At 39.7% G+C, this 24,043-nt stretch overlaps 1 protein-coding gene across 1 annotated transcript in view; it reads right to left on the reverse strand.

Annotated features, from left to right (window-relative positions):
* The window catches only part of NYAP2 (neuronal tyrosine-phosphorylated phosphoinositide-3-kinase adaptor 2), a gene marked incomplete at its 3' end in the record, with an annotated part of 138,951 nt that extends 118,449 nt beyond the window's left edge, over nucleotides 1-20,502 (reverse strand). The window contains exon 1 of the mRNA XM_082319973.1: nucleotides 20,291-20,502. Within this exon, the coding sequence (XP_082176099.1) occupies nucleotides 20,291-20,496 (206 nt within the window). The 5' untranslated portion in view covers nucleotides 20,497-20,502. The remainder of the gene's footprint in view (nucleotides 1-20,290) is intronic.
* Between the last annotated feature and the right edge of the window lie 3,541 nt (nucleotides 20,503-24,043).

The following is a 24,043-nucleotide window of genomic DNA, read 5'->3' on the forward strand; positions in this document are numbered from 1 at the left end:
ACCTAAGAGAGGAAGAAAGGCAAGGCATAGAAAATTAAATGTTTTAAGTGAAACAAAGTTCAATTTGCTCTTCCAATGAAATTAAAAGACTTTCTTCAATGCACAGCCTAGTGCTGTAATTTGCCAGAGAAAGATTATATTGCAAGAATACACCTAAATTAATCTTCGTGTGTCACTCCGCTGTGGTCGCTTTGTAGAGACCTTACCTTCTCTTCTTTGCTGAAAGCTGATAGGTTTCCATGTACTACAGGGGACATGGTAGAAAGGACTTCCAGTTTCCAAACCAAGAAATGGAAAGGGTACGTTGTGGGACTGCAAATCACCAACAGCACATAATTATATCTGACAATTCCGTTCCTTTTGTTTTGGCAGAAAACAGCTGAGAATTTCAGTTCCTCTGCTGGCTCTCTTTGTTCTGTTTCTGCTTCATTGACTTTGGTGGTGGAGAGTTTCTTCCACAAGGCTGCTAACAAGTACTATGAAAAAAGTGGCACCTTGAATCACTGATGGTTCATAAAGCACATTGAAATAAACGTGGATCAACCACTGTTGGCCTTCACATGATCTTAGTCTATTAGGTGTATACTAATTCAGGTCCCCTTTTACTGCCTCTAGACTTTTGTGTTGCATTTCTGTAAGAAATGCTGCTCAATTGCCCCTTATGCGCTTCACTGAAAGCCTACTGTGGTCACATTGTCTTGCTGTCACCAGCATAGGAACCACAGCAAACCCACAGGACAGAACAAGCATCAGAGTGGTCTGGCAGGTTAACAGCTGTGCTGCCTTGCAGGGAAAACAGATACAGGGGATCATTTTAAGCAAGTAGAATGAATGTTTTCAGTGTGTTGGTTTTGTGTTTGTTTTTTGTTTGTTTGGGGTTTTTTGTTTGTTTGTTTGTTTTTGGTTTTGGGTTTTTTTGCATCTCCTAAGTATCACTCACATATTTATACCAGAGCTTATCTGGAATCTTCTGACAGGATACCTTATGTGAGAAAATTATGAAGGATTTTGCTACAAGCAAGACTTTCTGCAGCCTATGCCAGTTTTGATAGTGGTTTATGTCGAAAAACAACAACTGAAAAGTGAGCATATCCAGTGAATCAGTATTCAGCAGTGACATTTCAAGTTTTTAACACGTAGATGTTTCAACATGAAGTGACCTTTAATTTCAATATTTTAAAATTACATATAGAAAAAGAAAAATGTGGACCTTGCCTTTTAAGTTCATTTCCCAGGGGAAAAAAAAAAACCCAACAACTCTGGTTTTGGTTTTAGTTGGAAAGAAAAATTTGGAAGATGTAGAATTTCCTACAGAACAGAATTTTTGAAGTCTACATAACGCTTCTTCAATTGATCACAATTCTTTTGTAGGAGGAAAACGTGACTGTGGAGCTGAGAAAAAATTTCTCATGGCAGACTTAATTATTAACTAATGATGTGTAGAGTGAGAAAGCACAGAAAGACAATAGGTGCTGGGTTATTATTTGCCACACTTGGTGATATTAGACCAGAGGAATTCCAAACACTTGAAGTATTTTTACTTCTGCGTGATTTCTCTTATGCGTTTCTTTGCCTTGCTTTGATCTCATCTTCTTCAAACCACCCTTTTCTCACCGTTCTTGAGCTCTATTTAGTGAGAAGGGAAAGTTGCGGGGTTCTCTACCTGCAGCTTTCAAGCACACAGCTCCTAACTATCAGCATGCTCTTGCTGTGCTGTTCAGATTAGAATGAGGTCAGCTGAATCAGTGTAAAGCAGGGGGTGTGAATAAAAAATAAAAAAAAAAAAAAAAAAGGAAAAAAGAAATGGAAAAAGCAACATTATGCAATATTTTTGCCATAGTTGACAAGAATACCCATGGGCCTAATCCACTTTTCAGGCCTGATAAGTAGCAGATAGGCCGACAGAAGTTTCTAGTGGAGATAATTTTTCAAACAAACAAGAAACTAGGAGAGGAAGAGAAAAATTAGCCCAGCCTTCACAACCTTGTGCCTGCACTGCAACATACAGGCATATATTAGTTAGCACTAACCTGATCTTTCCTTTTCTATCAGGAGGAAAGCAAATGGTCTCCAGACACTAACTTGGGCATAGGGCTGGTCTAGCCATCTGTAATGATGCAGTCATGCTGCTGGTGAGTTTGGGCAAGCTTTAAGGCCTGCGAGTGAAGCAGCATGGGTATGTTAATAGGAATGCTTCCTGTCATCGTCTTCAGAAGGGGCTGTGATAGAGAAGCAGAGCTCAATCCGAGAAATCTGCTACTTTGTTCAGCATATATTTTCTTGAGGTGTTGGCTTCAAAAGGGAATTGCCTTCACCTGCGATTTCCTGCTCCAGTATTTGGCTCTGCTTATGCCTTCTAAAGTCATTGGACAAATTAAGACACTATAAGTGTTTCAAGCAATATTTGTTTTGAAGAACTAAAATACTGTGTCCTTGTTGTATCACAGTACTGGAAAACATAATCACTTTCCCTAAGATCTCTGATTACATTTGGGAAATACTATTGTTACTGTAAAAATCAAGGCCATGAATCCATTAATTTGACATCTACACCAGCCAGAAAGATGAAATGGATCTGAAATGGAAAGAAAGTGGCACTTGCATTTTTGCTCATCACCTAGCACTCCACTAGGTGAGCACAAGAGGTATTTACCTGCCCTCAGGTGGATTCCCTAATGTTCTCATCTTCAGCCTTCCATCAGGCATCAAAGCATAAAAGAGCAGAATTTGAACAAGCCATAACCTTCTCCAAACACCAGTCCTTTATACAACAAGCAGATCTGAGTTTCTTTTCCTTTTACACGGTAGCTGAATTCTCCAATGTATTCAAAGGCTAATACGCTGGGAGCCATCACGTTAAAGTAAAGATGACTGTGCACAACCTGTGTACAAACACTACTGTAAGTAGTCAGAGTTATGTTCCAACCACAACAAACCCCCTGACTCCTGTGGGAGGTACTTTTACTTAGTTAAATAAAGTAGAATCCAGTAGCCTCCGACAGGCACCTGGACTTATTTGCAACCCCTGTTCTAAAGACAGCTAATAAGCTTCCAAAGAAAGCTCCTGAAGTTACGTTCTTATTTGTACAAATCCCCTTCCTCGGAGGCTGCAGGCCCATGCCAGATGATAGCAGCTCTCTTCTAGAGCTACACGCAGTTGCACACGGCTGCAAAAGGTTGGCTATAGCACTGAGAAAAACAGCTCTACCTTGTGCCCTGAGTTCATGCTCAGATGGGACCTGCAGCTGCCACAGAGGAGCTGAGCTGTGGAGTTTGCCCTCTAAGCCACCTCCCCGTAACGCTGTCTCCCAGCCTCCTGCAGTCCCCTGGCCCCCCTCCTTTCTGGCTCAGGGAGGGGGAGGCACCACAACACTATTTATATACAAACCAGCTACTGCACAAGCAGTAAATCCAAGTACTGAGCAGCTGGTGGTTGCTCTGCCCAGTAAAACTTAATGTACTCAGAAGATTGACTGTCAGGAAAACGCCTCTGCAAATCATGTGGAATTTGACCACAAGCCATAGAAAGGCTCAACGCAGGTTAGTGCAACTTTGTGAAACCGAACAGATACAACTAATTACCAAAAAAGTCCAGCATATGAAAGGCCCTCAGGTATACTGACAGCTTTTTCTACCAAAAGCAAAAGCATTTTTTTCTGTCTTAATGCAAAATATCATGGTATAAATGAACATGTGGAAGGAAAAAAGATTTTTTTTTTAAATGATACAAAAAAGTAAATGGCAAAATATTTTAACCAGCACAGAAGACATACTATATGCCATTTAAACACAGAATTGACCTTGCAGTAGGAGGTTGAGCATGACTGTGTACAGCATGAGGGGACATGCTAGAAGAAAACACTACTTAAATTATGCATTATCTCATTAACTAGACTACAGTAGTTAATGCATATATCTGTAAACTAACTGCTAATGTGCATGGAACAAATATTTACATTTCTTTAATTAAAAAAAAATATGAACAGCCATATACTCCATAAAAAAATTTAAGGTCTGTTTTGCTAATAAGTATCAACTAAAATGGCTGGTCCTCATAATAAAATTATAAAGGGCAAGATTATCACCAATACCTCAAAACAGAAAATATGCAAGGGAAAGACCTTTTGCATCAGTCATTCCAAGAATTTCAGTATCAAAGTCATTTAGTTCCTTTTTTAGATTTTACTTATGCTACCTCCATATTGCAAGACGAGGGTGGAGAGTTGGTGATTATAGACAGCAGAATTGGAAATAGCATACGAAAAGCTGTGTGCCAAAGAAACAGCAAGGTACACATAGCACCACCTCATTCAGAGTGTCACCAACATCATTAGAGTGTTTATCCCAGTCTTTTATAAAGCACTTTATAATATGAGGTCTACAACAAATATGCACTTCTAAAGACCTTGCCATTAAAGAAAAAGACTGACAAAGCTTTTCCTACCCCTCATTTGCATGAAAGGGGCAAAAAAGGTTGAGAATAACCAACCTCCCTTTCTGCTTTTTGTCACTGCATTTCATTTGCTCTCAAAGAACACCCCAAAGTGATTCTGAAAAATGAAAAAGAAAAAAAAAAAGTTAGGAGATTCAGACTGCTTTTCAAAGAGGGGGGAAAGTTTCAGATTTGATTCTTTTTCACCTTGACAATTGTGCATCTAGATGTTGGAATATTATTTAAATGACACTTTTTTCCCCTGACTACATGTTTAGTGCGGAGTAAGAAAAAATTCATCACACAACAACAACAAAGTTGCAGCAAACCCCTTCATGGAATGGCTTCTCCTTACTCTTAGGGCTTTCTGCATCCAGACACAGCACGAGTGGTGGTGTTGCAGTCAGAATAGATCACCCAGCGACAAAGCTTTGCCCCTGCCCCTCACTGGCAGAGGCTCAGCTCCTTTTTCTAAGGCAGCATACCGTTTTGTCTACATTACACATGGGAGCCAACAGTGGATCACTGGGACCCCAAAGAGAAAAGAAGCAACCACCAGAAAGCCCTTGCTGTGCTCCTGTGGCCTAGGAGACAGCTTTCCAGAGAAGTCAGCAGGTGTCATTTTTAATAGGACAACTGGCACTTAATCCTTTGGCTACCCAATGCCGACTTCCACTGTTGGATTGCTACCAGTGGAAGTTAAAAGGATGATCACCTGTGAAACAGGCCAATGTGCCTGCAGCTCTGTTGTTTCTGATGCAGTCTTCAAAAGATGTGTTTCATCAGAACTTAACCAAGACTCCTTTGCAGCCACAAGGATCAGAGAATGAGCTAGAGTGACACTGAGGGGCTGGTAGCATCTTAAAACTCTGGCATGCTTCCCTGAAGCTAGAAGGTGAGAAGTTACCTGCATCAACAAAAAAAGGACTTGGCAGGTAAGTGTTTCTGGCACAATTTTTCTGGGGAAGTGACCTGCAGTTTGGCTATGCTCAAGCTTGGTGAAAACATCTACTTTTGTCTGTCCTGATGAACTTCAGTGAGCAGAAGGATTCACAGCCCTCACTGGGGCAAGGTGCAGAGGCCACAGGCCACGCTCCAGGACAACCCTCTGCCCCAGCCTTCCCAGACCCACATCCCACGAAACAGTAATGCACCTGTATGTACATACTTCAGCACTGCAATGGCAGAGCTACTGACCGAATACCAATTCAGATTTGAGCTTACTATTAGGCTGGTCGGAAGTGCTTATTCCTTCAGTATCATGGTGAGTTCTTCAATTTTACAGCTAGTGTTTCACATTAGCTAAAAATGAATCTTTATTTCCAGTAAAGAAAGCAATGGAAGATGTCACCATTCTGAAAACAGAGGGAGAAACCTCTGCTTCTCTATTTTTACTGCCTGTACTTAATTTACCAGATGCATGCCCTTAAAACCAAGAAAATGAATAGCTTAGGATGGCATAAAGCTTATACTGTCTACATAATAGCCACAGTGACACAGAGAAACGTAAACTTCATTGTGGCACAAACTTAGTTTGCACCCAAAATAAATTGTAGTACTTATCTCAAAGTGCAAGCACAACACAAAACATTTTAGAAAAAGAAACATAAAATAAGTCAGTGACTCATGCCGGTCAAACTTAACATCAGCATACATCAATAATGGAATCATAATACAGGAACACTGAACACTGCTACTATTATAGTAAGAACGTATCATTTTCAAGAAACTGTAGCTGTAAGTCTGTCACTAGAAAAATTGTATGTTTCTATATATTTTTTTTTCACATTTTCTGTATTATCAGTTAAAAAACATGCAATGTATGTAGATTTTGAGAGTGAGAGGGAAATGAAAATAGCAGATATTACACATTTAGAAAAAAACACAGGTCAAACTGAAAGCTCTCGTGTCATTTTCAAATGCCCTTCTTAAAACTGCATTTGACAAGAAAATGCATTCGGCTTATTTTGTGCATAGCTTAGAATTCAGGGCAGTCCACAGCTCTCGCCCTTCTAAGTGTTTGGGAATGGTAAACAAATTGGCAGATAATTATATTCTGTCTCTTAGCAACCTTAACTGTCTTGCAATGAAGTTATTGGGCTTTTTTTTTTTTCCTGATGTATTCTGGTAATGACATTATTTCCACAAATTTTAGACCCAGTCTGACAAACCCTTTTTGTACAGAACCTCCTGGATCAGCCCATCATTAAATGACAGCAAAGATCAGCTAGTGAAAGCTACCATCTTGTTTATAGTCTCTTGGGAAGACAATTCACAATAAACATATACTGAGGACAAACAAATGAGTAAGTAGGAAGAGGCTAGTCAAAATATTTTGTCATGAGCCTAAATAGCCCCTTCTACTGCTGTAACTGCAAACAAACACAATATAGAAACCTGTGGTTTAAGTACAAACCTTTAGATAGCAAAACTCCCAATTATTTAACTGAAGAAATGAAATTTGAAATTCTGGAATAGAAGAGAGGTTTGGGCCAGTTTTTCAGAAAAGATTTAATTTTGGTAATCTCTTTTGAAAATGCAATCCCACTTGTAGGCATGAAGGAATTTTGAAAAGCTGCTTCTTTCACTGCACACGAAAGGCGAAATATTGCTGCCAGTATTCCACTTCTGCAGACCTAGGACTACGCAGCAGTAGCAGACTGCTAGGAGTGGTTGTAAAAATCTTGACTACATTTCAGTGGAGTAGGCAGGGCCTTTGTTCAGTGCCCTCCTAGGAAAGAAATGATCTCTAAGTTCTCTTTCCCTCTTAACAATATCAGAGCAGGTATTAATAAGAAAGTAGTTAAAGATACTGAAAAATCAGTATGTCATAAAATACAATTAAAACAGTAACCTAAAATACCTTAACCTGCCAAAAGAATTTTTATTACAAACCATCTCAAAACGTCTCCTTACTCAAACGCTGATTTTGCATGAGAATCCTCGTACAATCGCTGCCAGAGATGCACGGATACACACTTCAGAAGAGAGCACCTTTCTTATCTGTGTCCCTAATAACGAACAAAATACTGCTTCTCTGTTTAATGGTCAATTTATGTACAGGTACCTCTCTAAATTAATTCCCAAAGCAGGTTATTGCTCCCTTATCGTGGATCATCTCCAAAATGGTAACTGAACAATAAACTCACTTGAAACAGAACACAAGGAACAAGCAGTCTCTCACTGAAGAGCATTAATTATAAGTATTTGCACCTTGACTGATTACTTGGGAAATGAAGATGAAAATCTGACAGACTGGAACCGGACATTGAAAATAGATTTTCCTTAAGTTCAAAAGCAACAACATAAATCACAAAAATTAATAATTTCAGCAAATGGACTTGAGAGTTGGTCTCTTAACTCTTGGTAAATTGCATCTTCATAGCAGACATAGGAGACTAAACAGGGGTTTTGGGGAGCAATTGCTAATTAAGATTAATACAGTCTTTTCACAATGTTTTATTGCTTTGCAGAATGTTGTTCTCCATTTTAGTCAGGCACCTGGCGATGTATCTGGGGTCAGATGGAGTGCTTGCCACAAAAACCTCAGGTTCCAACTAGATGAGAAAGAAAAACCATGCCACTTCAGTCAGGCAATCCAATAGAGGAAAGGCGAACATAACGGGAAAGGGATTCCTTTCCCTTGTGTGCTGTTTCGCTAAAGAATCAGTTTTCCAGCAGCTCCCCTCTGAGCATACGAGTGTGCTGCTCCTCAAGAACAGTGCCAGTGGGCAGCAGAGAGGACGCCAGCAGCAGCATATGCTGCGCCTGCCCTTTAGCAATGGCATCGGGGCAAGACTGCATTTCTGCTGTTCTCCTTTCCTTCACGGACATTAGGGTGCAGACAGACATACTTGCTCAACTCCAGCCCAACCTCTTAACTTCTCTTTGCTCACCACCACTCATTCCCTTGATGTTGCAGCCCCTCAGATTTGCTAAACAAGTGTCACAGGTAACAGGACCAGGGTTTTTTTCCTCTGTCCTCATTTACTCTCCTGAAATCTAGTAAAAGCCCACAGGAGGTGACAGCAGAAAATATGTCCAAAAAAGCAGTACATTGTTCACCCAACTGTACCAAAGAGCCCCTTAATTTCTAATTTAAAAAAGAAAAAAAAATTAACCCCCCCCACTATTTTATCTTTGCACATAGATTTTTTCCAAATGAAAGATAAACAGAAGAAAATACCTATAAGCAGTCTTGTCAACCTTCATTCATTTTTTTAAAAAACTCAACACAGAATCTAAGAGGAGAGGAAGGAACTTAGGCAAGATGATGCCGATGAAAACACTATGATGCTCAAACGCAGTTTCCCTTTAAAAAGCTGCCAGGGCTAGAGCAGTCACGTGGCAAAACGGCGTGTGCCTGGGCCTGTGCATGCCTGTGTAATAAGCCATGAAGCTCTTTGGCTGAACTAGCGCGTGCGCCACGTGACAGAGGGGTTGCCATGGCAAGTACATATGCAGTTCTTGATCTGCTTCATGACAGACGTAGCAGAATTCAGATTAACAATGCAGGAATATGATTTCCTAGGAAAAAAAGCTGCGCTTTTCTTAGCCTAACAGTTTGGATGTAAAGCTGAAACAATTTAAATTATCTGTTAAATGGTATTTGTGATACGCTGATTAAAAACTTTTAATCTCAAAACAATAGCCATGTAACACAAACGCTATCAGTTCAGTCTTTGAAAGCAGCTGTATATTTGGCATATATTGCAGTACATGAATTTCAGTATACTTTTCCATTTAAATACACAGAAAATTGTATTTCTGCTTCAGCCCTCAAAACACAGATATAACCGGCAGAGAGAGGAACGGGGGACAACTGTTCCAGTGAAATAACAAAAAGCATGTCAAACCAACTCTAAAATTCAGCCATTGCTTTTTTTTATGTGGTAATCCACAGGCTGACAGTCCACACAACAGATTCCCGTGAAAGATGTTCCTGACACTGAGGTAGAAAACATATCATCAGAGTTTTAACATCTAGTACCAAAATTAAGCAGCTTGCTAATACAACAGGCTGATGAAGACCCGCATGGTATGGGCTGCCATTCCTAACTCAGCGACAGAATACGGCTGGAGCTACTTGCAACCCAGAGCCAAGTTTATAGAGATGACTCTGTTCCTGTAGGGGCAGCCATAGGACTGTTGTACCTGACTGAGGTCAGTTCCAGCGAGGCACACCGTTCCTGCCCTTTTAGGAACCTCGCTATGGTGCCAGGATCTACCATGAAATGCCCAAAGACCTTTGGCATACCTTGACCTTCAGCGTTTAACACATGTTCAAGTGATTTTCATGTGTGCTACTGCTCCAAGAGAGAAGATATCCAAGTCCTGAAATAATTTCTGATACTACAGAACAAACAACCTTCAAGCAAAAAATTACAAGGAGCCTAACCATAAAGAGTGAGTGCCCGAGCCTCTGAGCAATTATGTAAAAGGAGGCAGACCTCAATGCAATTGGAATATTTTATAGAAGTTAGACCTTAGGCTCCATGCTTTTCGTAGAAGCACTTGAAAAGAGATAACCTGTATTGAAAAGACAATTGATTCTCTCCAGTGTCTCCTTCCAGCAAGAAAACCAAATAAAAATTAAATTTGAGTTAAAGCCAAATGGATTTCCCCCACCCCTACAGTGGCTTCCAAACTCTTCCATCACTTACATGGGGCTGGTCTCGAAACCTACAGCATCATTCGTTACTACCAACTCAGGGCATCTGGAAATGCAAAGCTCCCCCAGCATGTAAAGAACAAGATGTTGCTTTTGTTCTTTCCCTTTATTAGAAGATACTGTGTTGGGACTTCATGGGTTAATTTCAGATCCTTCTCTTTTTTAACTTTATGCTTCTTACGCCACTTACATTCTTCATGTCCCCATACACATCTCACTTCCACTGTGTATCATAGGTTTTTCTCCAATAGCAATAAAAGGGAAAATCTCCATTGCAAATCACTTGCTGATTTAAAGGAATCAGAATACTAAACCACAAAGCGATGCTCCAGGATTTCCTCGCCATTAGAGTGGGCTGCATTTAGCGTTGATTGTTATTATTTTTAATCGGATGTCCATAAAATTGAAGACCTGCATCACTACTGATCCAATCAAGATGTTTCTCCCATAACAAAATTGCATAACAGATTATATGGATTTTTCCTGAAACTACCTCGAATCTCTCTGCTTATGGAAGATGAATATCAAAATCTAACCACTAAAATAATGGATGCCGTTTCAAGATGCAAAAAAATGATTCTGTTGTGCTACTTGGTTTTGTTTATTACAAAATAGCTGACATCTCTCTCAAGTTCATCTCATTACCAAAAATTAGAAAGAATGAGATCACTAGTCAGAGCTCCTACTAATGTGATTTTGGTGTTAGCAGACTGATTTTTTAATTAGCTTCTCTTTGTTTCCTTATTCAGACTGGCACATTGTGGAGGGCTGCAGGATTGTCTCATGTCAGAGTTACAAAGCTGAGCATAAGATAAGTAACTTCTCACATTCCCCAATACCTCTCTTTCAGCCCTGAGCTTTCTCCAGACAGCAGGAATTTGCTTTTCCATAGCTGCATGCAGAGAAGAAAAACAAACTTTATGTTTAATTATAGAAGATTATTCTCTAGATGGGTTACATTTTTAAACAATCTCTTTTGCAATACTAAAGGACTCAGCAGTTTCCTTTTGTCTTTAAAGATTCAATTAAAAGTATGTTTCAGAAATTAAATTACAGCATGAAATTAGCTAAGGGTATGAAATACTGCATTTGCCCTAGCATTCAGGGAAAGGCTGTACAAAGCAATTCGCTTAATGGCTCCTAACACGTGATCTCAACTTAATAACTCAAGTGCCCTCAGCTAGCAGAGGATCTGCTGGTGAGATACGCCCTATATAATCCACCAAAAGGAGAAATGGATTAAACTCAGGTAAATCTTATTAATTTATGGTAAACCCTACAGTTACTCTCATTTTTGATATTTTAAAATGTTACAATTTTGTCAAGTAACATGCTTGCTGGCAGTAATATTCCTGTGGGTTTTAGGTGGCTGTGGCCCTCTCAATCTTGACATGTTCCAGAAGCATCTGCCAGAGTCTATTGGAAGTGTTGTTTCTCTCTCTCTTTCAGAGTACTGCTGGATGTAATTCATCACAACCACTGGGGATACACTTCAGTTTATTCTTTGCTGTACTAATATAGGAAAGGAAATGAGCAGTCCCGTAACTCTTCAGCTGTCCCTTTAGTCACCTGTTGGGTACAATTTCAGCTCATGCTGTGAGCTTGCTTTGTGCTGCGTGCGTGCACTGGGTTAGTGTTTCAGAGGAATCTAATTTCCATTTGGGGTCCTTGGGTATTGTGCAATAAAAAATGAAATAAACAACAATTCCACTTATGACTGCCTTCTGTGGGACCAAACTAGCTCACTTTGCTCATTCACAGGCTCCCGGCAGCTCTGGCCCCTAGCAGCGCACCGGCACTGCCAACCCCCGGCTGCGCAGGGCTCTCCCGAGGGCTGAGCAGTGCCTGCCCCGCCACGGCCTCGGCGCAGGAGATGGCTGCTGGCTCTGTATTGTTGATGAAGGCCCTGAGCAGAGGATACACTCCACACGGTAGGGTTTTTTGTGTTTGGTTGGTTTTGGATTTGTTTTGCCCCCCCCCCCCCCCCCCCCCCCCTTTTTGTAAAAAGTATTTTTAAACTGACTTCACTTAGAATTACAAGTCAAATTAGAGTGGAAAGCCAGAAAGAAAAATAAAAGGAGTCTCAAATTAGCTATAAAACCTACAGCTAGTAATGTCTCTGCAATCCACTTCTCTAATCTCTCCTTACTCCCATTTTAATCCAATTGCATAAAAATCTAATCAGTGCACATGCACATTCCTGTTTTCATACAAATTTTAGCCACCGATCTAGCGTAACTCAGCAACAAGGTGCCAATCACCAGATGCTTCTGTTGCAGAGGTGGTCTGTACTGACATTCTCCGCTTTCAGGGGTATACCCAAGAGTGGACTCTCTTCTTTAGGCTAAGAAAATAAACATACCAATTAAATTATCAAGCACCATACCATGTTTGTGCTTTCCTGTGGAGGAAAACAAACAAATAAATAAATAAATAAAAGCATGCATAGCCTGTCAGAACAGTGCTGAGAAGGACAACATGCAAAGGGAACAAATGCCTGCCAGCTGGGTGGGGCATGAAGTAATCTTTATTATTATTATTGACAGCAAAATACAGCTGTGATTTATGGCCCTGGAAAGAGCAATGCACTGAGCTGCTTCACTCAAATAACGTGTTTGTTTTTCTGCAACTTTATGAACAGGTATTGTTAAACAATGAATTTTCCTGAAGGCACAGAAAGATTCACTCTCATTATTCTAATGCTAGCACAGACCTTCAGTTCTGCTGGTTCTCAGACCAGTGCTGCATATTCCCCGTGTTTATTACAGACAGTTTTGGCAGAATTTCCAAAGTGCATGTGGCTGAACCTCCATGTGTGCCCATGCAGGAGTGTGGCTAGCTGCAATTTTGCTACTTATGAGTCATGAGAGTACTTTCTGCAAGTCTTTTGTACAAGTATCTGTCCTTCGGGTTGTAAGGCGAGTTCTTAATTCAGGTCACAGGCAATTACAACATTTGTCAGGTGTCAGTGAACTTCAGTATGGAGTACTTTCTGGTTACTGCAAGCCTTGAACCAGAACAGATCAACGCTTCAATTTTGCCAGCAGTCCTGGGCTAGACTTTTTTAATGTTACATGGCATATTAATTGTGGTGTTTTACTGAATGTACTTCTCCATTAATGAAGTCCAACCCAGATTAGTTATAAAGACTCTATCTGGGCATGCTTCAAAACAGCCTTCCTTTCTTTTAATCCAGTCTTCGTATTACAAGTGTTTGTTTATTTCTGCTCTACTCTATGCAATTTCATAATATACTTGAAGACATTTTCCAAGCAAATGCAAACTTTTGACTAGAAATAGCAGCACCACCAGAACCCTAGAGGGTTATGCAAAATATCTACTTCCCCACAGCTCCATGTGCATCTCTGTCTTGCTAAGGGGGGCATTTTGGTTAGAGGCACTGCTGGATAATTTTAACTACCAGGTTAAAATTACAATCCCAAATCTTATAGTTAAAGAGTAATAGAGAGACAGTGAGTAAAAAAAACCTAGAAATAAAAGTGGAATGGGAACGAATGACTAAAAACTGGACATTAAGGTCCATACACCCCCCTGCATCCTTCAGCGATGGTATGTCAAGGACTGTCTGCAGTGGTACAACAGAGCTCCTCCAGAATGACTCAGGCTGCCGAGGAGGCCCAGCCTGTAGGCTGCATGGGAACACGCGCCCAAACGGAATTGGAGCAAGGCCAGTTAACTCATTTACACAGGTGGCCAGAAAGCCTGCGAATACCAATAGCATGGAGCCACTTAGACTGGATTTTTACAAGAAGAAAAAAAGGGGTCTGTAACCCTTTTAAAAGTCCTCTGGGCTCTCTGTGACCCCACACTTCCAATTATGCTTTTAAATATAGCGAATGAATCCTGAGCAAAAATGCATCCATTTACATGATGGGCCAGTATACGTCTGAGCATTTTGTGGAATGATGAAAGGGAAGAGATCATATAACTTCCCTGAAAAAGAGTAAAAGTTGTAGGCAGGAGCTCTAGAATTATGGAAGATTCATTAACAATAGCATCAAGATTTAAATACCAAATTGATAATGATTTCTGCTTTATTTCCTTGGTACTTGGAATTACCAAGCAGGCTACCAGTCTCTATGGTAAACTTTAAATGACGTTTGTTGCATGACTGTCCTAAAATAAAACTTCTCAGAATAACAGCACCAGCAATAGAATATAGTTTGCATTGTGTCTGGTGTTTATTTTGTGTGGCAATAATACAGGCGGCCATATGGATATGAGCATTTGGGAGGGAGGATTTCTTGGCTAGATCATCACATCTGTTTACTTATAAATGCAACAAAAATACATTTGGAGGTCACTGACTGCACAGCCATTTTACGTACTCTGCATAAAAAAAACCAAAAAAATCCTATCAATGCTACTCCTTCTATGTTAACCCAACTTCAAAAGAGACCCTATGATATTTTGATGAGAAAAAGGTTTTGAAATCATACTAAAATTAGTCTCTATCACACCTCATCAGCCACTGCCACCATAAAGGTGGTATCACAGCAATAATTTAATCTAGGATGAAATGAATACGCAACATGTCCAGGAAGAAGATAAGGAAAACAACTAGTGCCACACTTAAGCTTCCTCATAATACATACCTTTGATTAAAGGAGCATATACCACTGACCTCACATCCAAAAATCACATTCACCGAGTGAACTTAGATTTTAATTAAAAAAACCCCAAACCAAAACACAACACAAAAAAACACACCGACACAGCTAACCAATAACAAGTTCACAAGCTTGTAGTTTATAACATCTCAATAATGTGCTTGCAGGTACTTCAGCTGAGCCCCTCACCATGATCCAAAATATTTATTGCACTTACTTCACATTTTTCTTGAGATCTGGCATATTGGCATATTGTAATCTAGTAAGCATAAGTATTATTGCAAATTTAGACACATGCAGTTCACTATGCAAAATTTCAACTACAGACAAATGTTCAGAAAACAATACTTTAAGCATTCTTTTACCTAAAGTATTTTTCTGATTTCGAGACATTATTATAAACAATAAGTTCATAATGAAATTATTTTACTTAGGTTATTTTTGATTCTGGTAGAAATCTTTTGGTAGAAACACCTCAGCGTGTCCACATACTCTAAGATTACACACATTTTTCTCAGCTGAATGGAGCTTTTGGCAGTGAATAATCCGATGCATAGAAATATTTTTATATTTGGTTTGCTGTCACCCACACTTGATAACACTTAACTTTTTAGCTGAAGGACACATAACTTATGTCTTGTTTACGAAGGAACCTAAGGACAGAAAGTACAGAAAACTACAGACAGATAATACCTGAATTCAATTACTTCGAAAACCTTAAAAAAAAGAATAGAGCAAGAGAAAAATATGATCTTACTTTTGCCGATGGGTTAGTCTTCAATATTTGATTTGCCAAAGGAAGGAGAGGTTAGGATGACAGCTGTTCATTACAATTCCTTCTTTATTACAAGAGCTTAACTCTGCCACTGGCTGGCTGGCCCATTTCTGCTAGCTTTAGCACAGAACAGTGCTCCTAAAAGCTCCTCCTCTTGACAGCATCTGTCTGGATGCTTCCCTCAACAAGCAGAAACAAGGCTTTCCACAGAGCCATTTAGGTGCTGGGAATGAGCTACAAGTAAGGGAAACCATTAGAAGCAGAAATAAATATTTTGATGGCTACATCCAGGATTTGGCAGGTAGAAATTCATGCCCACCAACACCATCAGCTTTACACCAGCGTAGTCACATCTTCATAGTGTTACCAATCAAAATGACGACATCGCCAACAGAAACAGTAGCTTAAATGACACCTAAAAGCTAGAAGCCAAAACTTTGAAAGCATACATCTCCTACGAAAGTGTACACCAGCCACTCCCTATGATTAATGCAACATGCATTAATCCTCCTCAGCCTTCAGAGGAGGAGGAGGTTTCATTATTTGTTTCTTTCCAAACTTTTGTATTTATACAATCAAAAAAAAAGCACTGGTGAAGCATTCACACAAGACTATGCATAATAGAGAGAAAGTATCTAAATATATGTATTTCAATTATGGATGAGTCAGAAAGCAACTGCTCATTCTAACAGATGCCCTATGTAAACTCAAAATACTCACCTTTTCCCTGGCACCCGTAACAGCCGAGGCAAATCTACCTTCTGTTCCCAGAAATGCTGCCTACGGCAGATATTGTATCATGGCAAATGTACATCTCACAGTACTGCAACTTTATTGCCAGTGAAAACAATACTGCTTCATAACTTTATTTGCAATTTATAAGCTCTGTGGGCAATATGCCAGTACCTTCTCTTGGTCTGGACACAGCCGCCTGAACGGACAAGTAGTGAATGATCAAGTAGTGAGACCAGACGAATAAAAGATGGAAGAAAAAAGGTCTAAAAATTAGGCCCTATATATATATATACACACACACAAAGATATTTATTGTGGCTTACTCTCAGCTACCGATCAGCACATTAACCTTATTTTCTCTGCATGATTGCTAAGTACCATGCTAAAATTAGGTCAGAAATTCAGATCAGATCAGCTGACTCAGCCCAGCAAAAGGAGACAAAGACTAGTTGCTTTTTTTTTCTCCAATCCAATACGATGTGTTTTATCCCCTGCAATATACAGCAGATCTATACATTTTTCCCCCCAATTAACCTATCAGAACCACACACGACGAGATAGCAATCACACTGAAGGTACATCAGTGCTACTGAAGAAACACAACACAGTGTATCCTTAGGAAGGCAAAACATACAATCAAACGGCTTTTGTTTTTAGGTAATTTTTCAGATCTTGTTTCCAAACTGCTCAGACTAATGCATTTCAATGAACTTTTAAGTCATTCAGCATGGTTATGAGATGATTTAGGTAAATAACAGCTGCTTCCAAATAGTGCTGTGTGTGAATACTACCACTTTATTAGATAATAAATTACTCATTACTATGTTGTTAATATACATGATCAGCCTTCTTCTAAAAGAGACCATCTGAACACTAAAAGTGAATAGCTTCTCAAAAATTCAATAATCGGACTATTAGGTGATTTTCAGTAGGTGCCAAAGACTTAGAGTTGCTTTATTTTGATTCCCGCAAGCAAAAGGAGAGTGTTTGCGGGAACCCCCTCTCCTGCTCAAAATCTACCTGTGGTTAATCACAGGAGATGACTCCCTTGTTGCTAAGGAGATTGTTTTCAGATGTTGGTAGTCTCCAGACTGGTAGAACTGTTATCACTGCACATGTGCAGAGCTTGCTATCTAGGCCACAATATCAGGAATTACGTATAATATAAATACCCACCAAGATAAGGAAAAGATACAAGGAAAATAGTATAGAACAAAGAAGAAATCAATAATCTACTTTACCTTTCCTGACTCCTGTGTTTCAATAGACAACATGGTCTTGGATGAATCTCTGGAGGTTACTACAGGGAGCAGACTCAACTGCAATCAGCCTAAGTGACTTCAGACATCACGGTTCCTTCAGTCAAATCAGATGTGCTCCCTTGGTCTGCCATTGCTTTTAGTTTTCCTGATCAAGGGTTGATCACTAATATCTTGTTTTCCCTCTCCAAGTTTACACAGGGCAAAGACAGGAAAAAAAGACTCGAATACAGCATTTTCCAATATTTCCTAGGGTGTTTTTCCTACTTTGTTTCTTCAGACGGATATCGTCTACCTCCTCAATGTTACTGAGATAAGCCAAGTGGGGAGGGAGTAGAGGGGACCACTGCAAACATGGTTTCCTACAGAAGAGCACTATATCCAAGAAATATTGATGCCTCCAATCCACATACATATACATGCTGTTCCTCTGATAAACCCATTATATTGCTGGTAATCTTCCTTCTGTTTTCTGACTCTGTATCTGGGGAACACAGCACTGTTCTCAGCGGTCTCAGTTTAGCATGAGCAAGAATTTCACGGTTTATCTCAGCCCTAAATCATCTGCACTTATCCAGAGCTCTTCGTCAAATCACTTTGCCAAGATCAATAAATAAAACCACACAAACCAACCACAAGGTAGGAAATGCTGTTACCGCCATTCAAATTAGGTAGAGAAGCTTGGCTAGAGGACTATAAAGAACCAGGTAGGTCCACAACTTAATCTCTCGTGCCCCAAGAAACTTATTCATAACAAAACCTGTTCTGGCACTTCGTGACCTTTATGGTCACACATACTAAAGTGCATGTAAACAGGTTAGCCAGAGTACAGCCTCATTAGCTGTCAACTCTGAAGACTATATTCTAAATACATCTGTATACATTGACAGTTTAACAAAGCTTATCATCAAATGAAGAAGTTGCCACGAGGACTAAGAAATTTATTTTTCCAGGCAATTCTAAATTAATTAAATAGTGAAGTTTCAATAAAATAGAAATATTTACAATGTTTTTGTTTTTATTATTTTCCTCAGTGGGGAAGAGCCAGCAATGTACAATGAGAAAGTACTCTTCATCTCACTACTTTAAAACGGTCATTTATTGACTAGCACTTTTATATGCGCTCACTTAGCAGGTGAGACAGATTCAAATTCTTCCCCTGCTTCATGTAACGAGAACTTAACTTCCCTCTCCATCGCATTAAGAAATATTTTGAGGTGGGTCTCCCTACCCTTTCCTCTTGGAAATTTTTCAGTATATGTAGCTATTCAGCAATCAAAAGAGAGAGATGAACGCCAAACAAAGATGGCAAGAATGAAACAAAATGTGTATCCAGTGTAAATCAAAACAAACAAAAAATACCCTTCCTATGTTAATCTCCTGCATGGAAAAACATTTTCTCTCATGATGTTGTGTATAGTATGGCTCCTGCTACAAGCAGCCTCTGCCTTTGACTCCCTGATAGTTTGAATCCCCCTAAACATCACCCAAAAGTTGAGCTGACAAGATAATAGTCCAGAAGGTACCAAAATACACACTGCATGGGCTCTCATTATTCACCTTGATTTCACATTAGTCGTATCTCCCCAACCAAATTAGTGACAATCCAAAAAATTCTACTTCCTGGAACGTAAAGCAGCCATCATTTTGCTTTACATTGCTGCTTCTCCCTTCTCTGTCAAACTGTATGTGTTGCTCTTTTCCTTTAAACATTCCATCAGAATTACTAGACTACTGAGGCGTTGCTGGAACGTTCAGAGCACAGCATGTCTGTTATACCTGGATGTACAGTACCCAAGACATAGCATAAAATTTAATCACTTAAACTGAAATACAGAAGATTCATGCTGGGGGAAAAAATTCAAAGGGCCTATCAGTTTGTGCTCAAGCCATCCATTTGCACATAAAAGTTTAGCATTTGGATGGATGATTTGCCCGTATTACACAATTTGTCCCTCTCCTCAAGAAAATACATTTCTTTATTATGCAAATATGTATATAATAAATGTTTATACCTATCCCATTCAACCTTCTTTTCCTCTCCAAGAGGCTGCAGAGATTTCATTGTTATCCATTGGCACAAGAGGCCAGGTCATGTGAGTGCTCCTCTCATTAACTGTCAATTAAAATCGATGGAATTGTTCAAGAGCCATTACAGGGTTCTGCCCATCAGGGGCTTGATCCATTTTCCTTTAAATGATTGCAGTATTTTTACTGACTTCAGAGCATGCAGAATGGTGAGGAAATCATAAATAACAGACTTTTTTTTTTTTTTAAAAAAAAAACAAACCTCAGACGGCAATTAGAGAGCTTTGAAAATGTACCAGATTTAAAACATCAACTCAAGGAGAGTCTATTTTGATCTGTGAGGCTGCCCCTGTCTTGCAAGAGCTCACACACAAATATATCTTTGCACAAAGTACACGCTGTCCATCTAAAAGCACTGAGTGGATGAGGACCTATTTTCCATTAGATCTATACCTCCTATTCCAAACACCTAAGCTTTTTGTTACAAATCACACCTGCTGAAGATGCCACACGTGCTCAAACTGAATACATTTGTATGGGAATACTTTGTTCCATTGAGTGAGGTAAAACCAGTCAGCATCATGTCTACCCAATGTAACACGTGCAATTAGAAGCCTGACATGGGACAACGGTCTGCGCTGCTTTTACCAGCGAGCTGCTTAGATATCAACTTCTCTACACTTTTGCCATATCTGAGACTGAGCCTCTCACTGTTCATTCATTCCGCCAGACCACTCATCTTTTTATCAAAATATTTACCGTTTTATTGCTTCTTCTTGTTTTCGGCGTTTTTCACTCTTTTCTTTCAAGTAAGCCAGGTTTGTTTCATTCCTCATGCGATCATTCTCTCGAGCAATGTCTGATGCATTCTGTATAACCAAGCCATCATAGGCCTTCATCCCCATATCTTCAATATACTGGAGAAAAGCGCCCAAAGTGACCTCCTCCTGATTAGAACTCATCATCTTGCAGGAGATAATGAACAAAGGAAAGCAACGTTTCCTGCAGGTTGAAAAACACATAATACCTTAATCAGTAGGAAAATAGCTTATGGTTTATGACAGCGAGATTGTGTCAATTGTAATTAACATCTCTGTAAGAGACAATTTTTAGACTTTCTCCTGTCTAAAGGATAATAAACAAAGCAATTCAGGACACAGAACAACATTACTCGAGACAAGAGAAGATAAAAACCAAGAGTTTCTTCTTTCAAGCGATGAAGATCCATCCAGTTATACATTGTTCCAATCCCAAAAAGGTTTTCTCCCACCCCTTCCCTTTTCCTAATACCCTTCAGTTGCAACAACACTGACCTCCCTGAATCTCAGTTTGAATTGGACTGAAAAGGCTTCTATCCCAGGACAACAGGTCCTTTTTGCAGTTTCAATAAAGCTGTACTAGAGCAGATCACCTGACAAAATTCCTATTCTGCAGGATATTCCAAAGTTCAGGTGGAAAATACTGCTCCATTTTTTGGAACAAGAAAGTTAAAATTTTTTCTCAGGTTCAAAATCTGGAAAGAAACATTGTGAAATAGTTTCCTATATTTATTAGTAACTTAGACACGAGCCCATACGCCCTAGTCATCTGTTGCCCAACAGCTTGTTAGCTTGAAGCTCCAAGAACAGACAAGAACCTCTAAAGCCCTTGAATTCTCCAAGCTTCCATATTTCTTCCACAGGTGTGACAGACACTTGGGTTTACAGCACCTCCAGCATGGAGCACAGACACGCTTACATCCCTAGGTGACTCCTGGCTCCATGGCAGGCAACCTAAAAGCTCTCAGAAAGGCCCCAGAGGTCTTCCACTCAGCAGGAGACACCCTGGGAGTCACGGGAACTCTGGTGTACAGACACATTAGTAAATACTACAGGTGACTAAAGGCAAGGTATAATTTCAAGAAACATACTGGCTATCTAAATTCTACACGACTGGATTAACTACTTATTAAACAAGTAAAATAGAACTTCAGTAAAACAGAATTGTGACATCTTCTTATTTCAAATACTGATTACTGTCAGGTCCTGAGACATTACGATCTTGAGTGGCATTATCCTTGCACAGCCCAGTGAGGTGGGTCCTCATCTTATAAACAAGGAGTCGATGCAGAGAGTGACTGAGTGACACACTGGCAGACCTGGCAGCTGAACTCAGCTCTCTAAGGCACGTTTGCTTCTTCACCACTAGAGCATCTCTCCCTTCCCTGAAGAAGAATGGTGTGACTTCTCGGAATCAGCCCGAGAACCATGCCAGCACTGCAACTAGAAGTGATCTTATTGAACAGGCAACGAGTATCCTGTCTGCACGCAGATTCTACGGGCAGAGCCCCTTTGTAATCAGTGACAAAAATCTTTCCTCCATTTCCTAATATACAGCCATATTTCTTATCTTCATTACACTGCAGGACAAGCAAAATTCTGATCAGGGTAAGCACTGATTCTAACAAAAAAATAAATAATAAATTAAAAGCTCTTATAGATTCTAGCAATCCACTCTGGGCCTTCAGGCACAGCCCTGAATAGGAGAACAAAATGCTTTTACATCCATGGAGTAAGCAATCTGCAAGGGATAAAAAGAGAAAAAGAGAAATATTTTTCCACCCTTTAATTTTTTTTTTCCCCGTTTTTGATCATTTGAAGTGGCAACAGCAACAAGCAGCTGGTTTCAGGCAGTTAATACTTAAGTAGCACACCAATATTTTTTTCCCTTGTTCTCTGTGTCTCTATATCAAAATTATTTTTGTACAATGGTAACCTGACTGTTAAAATCGTGAAGATTCAGAGGATGCAAAGGGTTTGCTCCTGTCACCTCTTCCACCTCTCAAGACATCCTTTTCTATCAACTAAGCCTGAACATGAGCATAAGGCTGATGTTCAGGGTCACTAAATTGATCTTAAAGTATTTTCAGGCATAGGTATAGGTATCTCCTACTAATCCCTGCAGGGTAAAACCAGCGAAGGAGGTCTTAGTGCAGCCCAAAGTGCATGCATGCAATTTCACACAGCTTTCACGTTGGAAGCAGCTAGAACTCCACTGGGTTGGAACATGCATTGAGCCTTTCTATATATTCACCCTAAGTGGTGCAGTATCTGCAAAGGAGTGAACTGGGAAGCTGACAATGAGCTAAACGGACTCTATCAGTACTACTGATGCTTCAGCAGACATCATTTTAGACCAATTCCTAACCTTTCTGATTAATAAAAGTAAGTCCAGATACAATAGTCCCTTCCTGGGAGTCTGTCTACAGCACGAAGCCTACCTGATTAAAAACAATGCTAACAGCATAGACAGCTGTAACTCCACAGTCTCCGAACTTCGCAAATGGTATCTGCTCTTTGATGGTTAAAGTCTGGGCCATTTCCCCAGTACATGGCTATTTCGCTATCTTTTCCATTTTGGACTCCTAGTAAAGCCTAGTTTCTGCGTATGCTGAATTAAATTCAGATAAACTTGTACAACAGAGAAACCCCACCCTAGCAACCTTAATGGCAGTTCTGCCATCAATTTCTCCAGTAACCAGATTTTACTTCTGAAATATAATATGAAATTTTATACTGAAGATTAACTTCAGCACGCTTTCAATAAATGCAGTTCTGATCCATTTTTCCCTGAGACATAGAACTTGATCTGCTTCACACTCTCTTTTATGACAACAATACTGCATTTTTTTTCTCAATGTTTCCCTTTCTTTTTGGAGGTCAAAAATGAGCTGACACTCAAGGACATGCCGATTGTCCTTTTATTATGATATTTATTTTCATACGAGAGGATAAAGTCATTCCAATTCCAAAAAGACTGGAATAAAAAAGCCTTTATTCTGCTGCATGCACTGACCAGATACTTTATATACTGGTTTATCACTGAAGTTTTCTATTACTAAACTCATGCAGAATGACAAAAATTTACACAATATTTAATAAATAGATCAAGATAGATTCTTTGTCCTAATAGGGGTCCAATCCTGCAGCAGTACCGAGCAACTGTAGCTAGTGAACTCCTCCTGTGACTGTTGATGCTTGCATGCTCATGACACCAAATTCAATTGGGGTACTCCTGGAGGGGGTTGGAGGACTCATAGGTATTTCAAAACCTTGAATCAGCTCTTATGGCACTAACTCCAAAAAGCATCTCCACAAGTAGCAAGCATTTTCTGGATCAAAATCTCTGGCATGCATGGTATTTTACAGCCTCATTGCATTTACTAATATTGGACAGTTGTGCATGCTATGCTTAAACAGGGAATAAAAATGCAAACAGCTGGGGAAAAAGCTTAACTAATTACTGTAAACATTTTTACAGTATTAATATTCCTTGTACAGCACACTAGGACTGATTTCACTTATAGGTATTAATGCCACTTCAGAAATACTATGTTACCTTAATAAATGTGCTTTATAACTGCAATAGGCAGCAACCAGTATACATGGCCCATCGAGTCGCATGCATTGCTTACTTGTCACCCTCCTTGGAAAATGTGTGGACAGCACTGATCAACTTTGATCAAAGGTTCTG

Source organism: Platalea leucorodia (genome assembly GCF_965183815.1).
Source record: "Platalea leucorodia genome assembly, chromosome: 8".
Lineage (NCBI taxonomy): Eukaryota > Metazoa > Chordata > Aves > Pelecaniformes > Threskiornithidae > Platalea > Platalea leucorodia.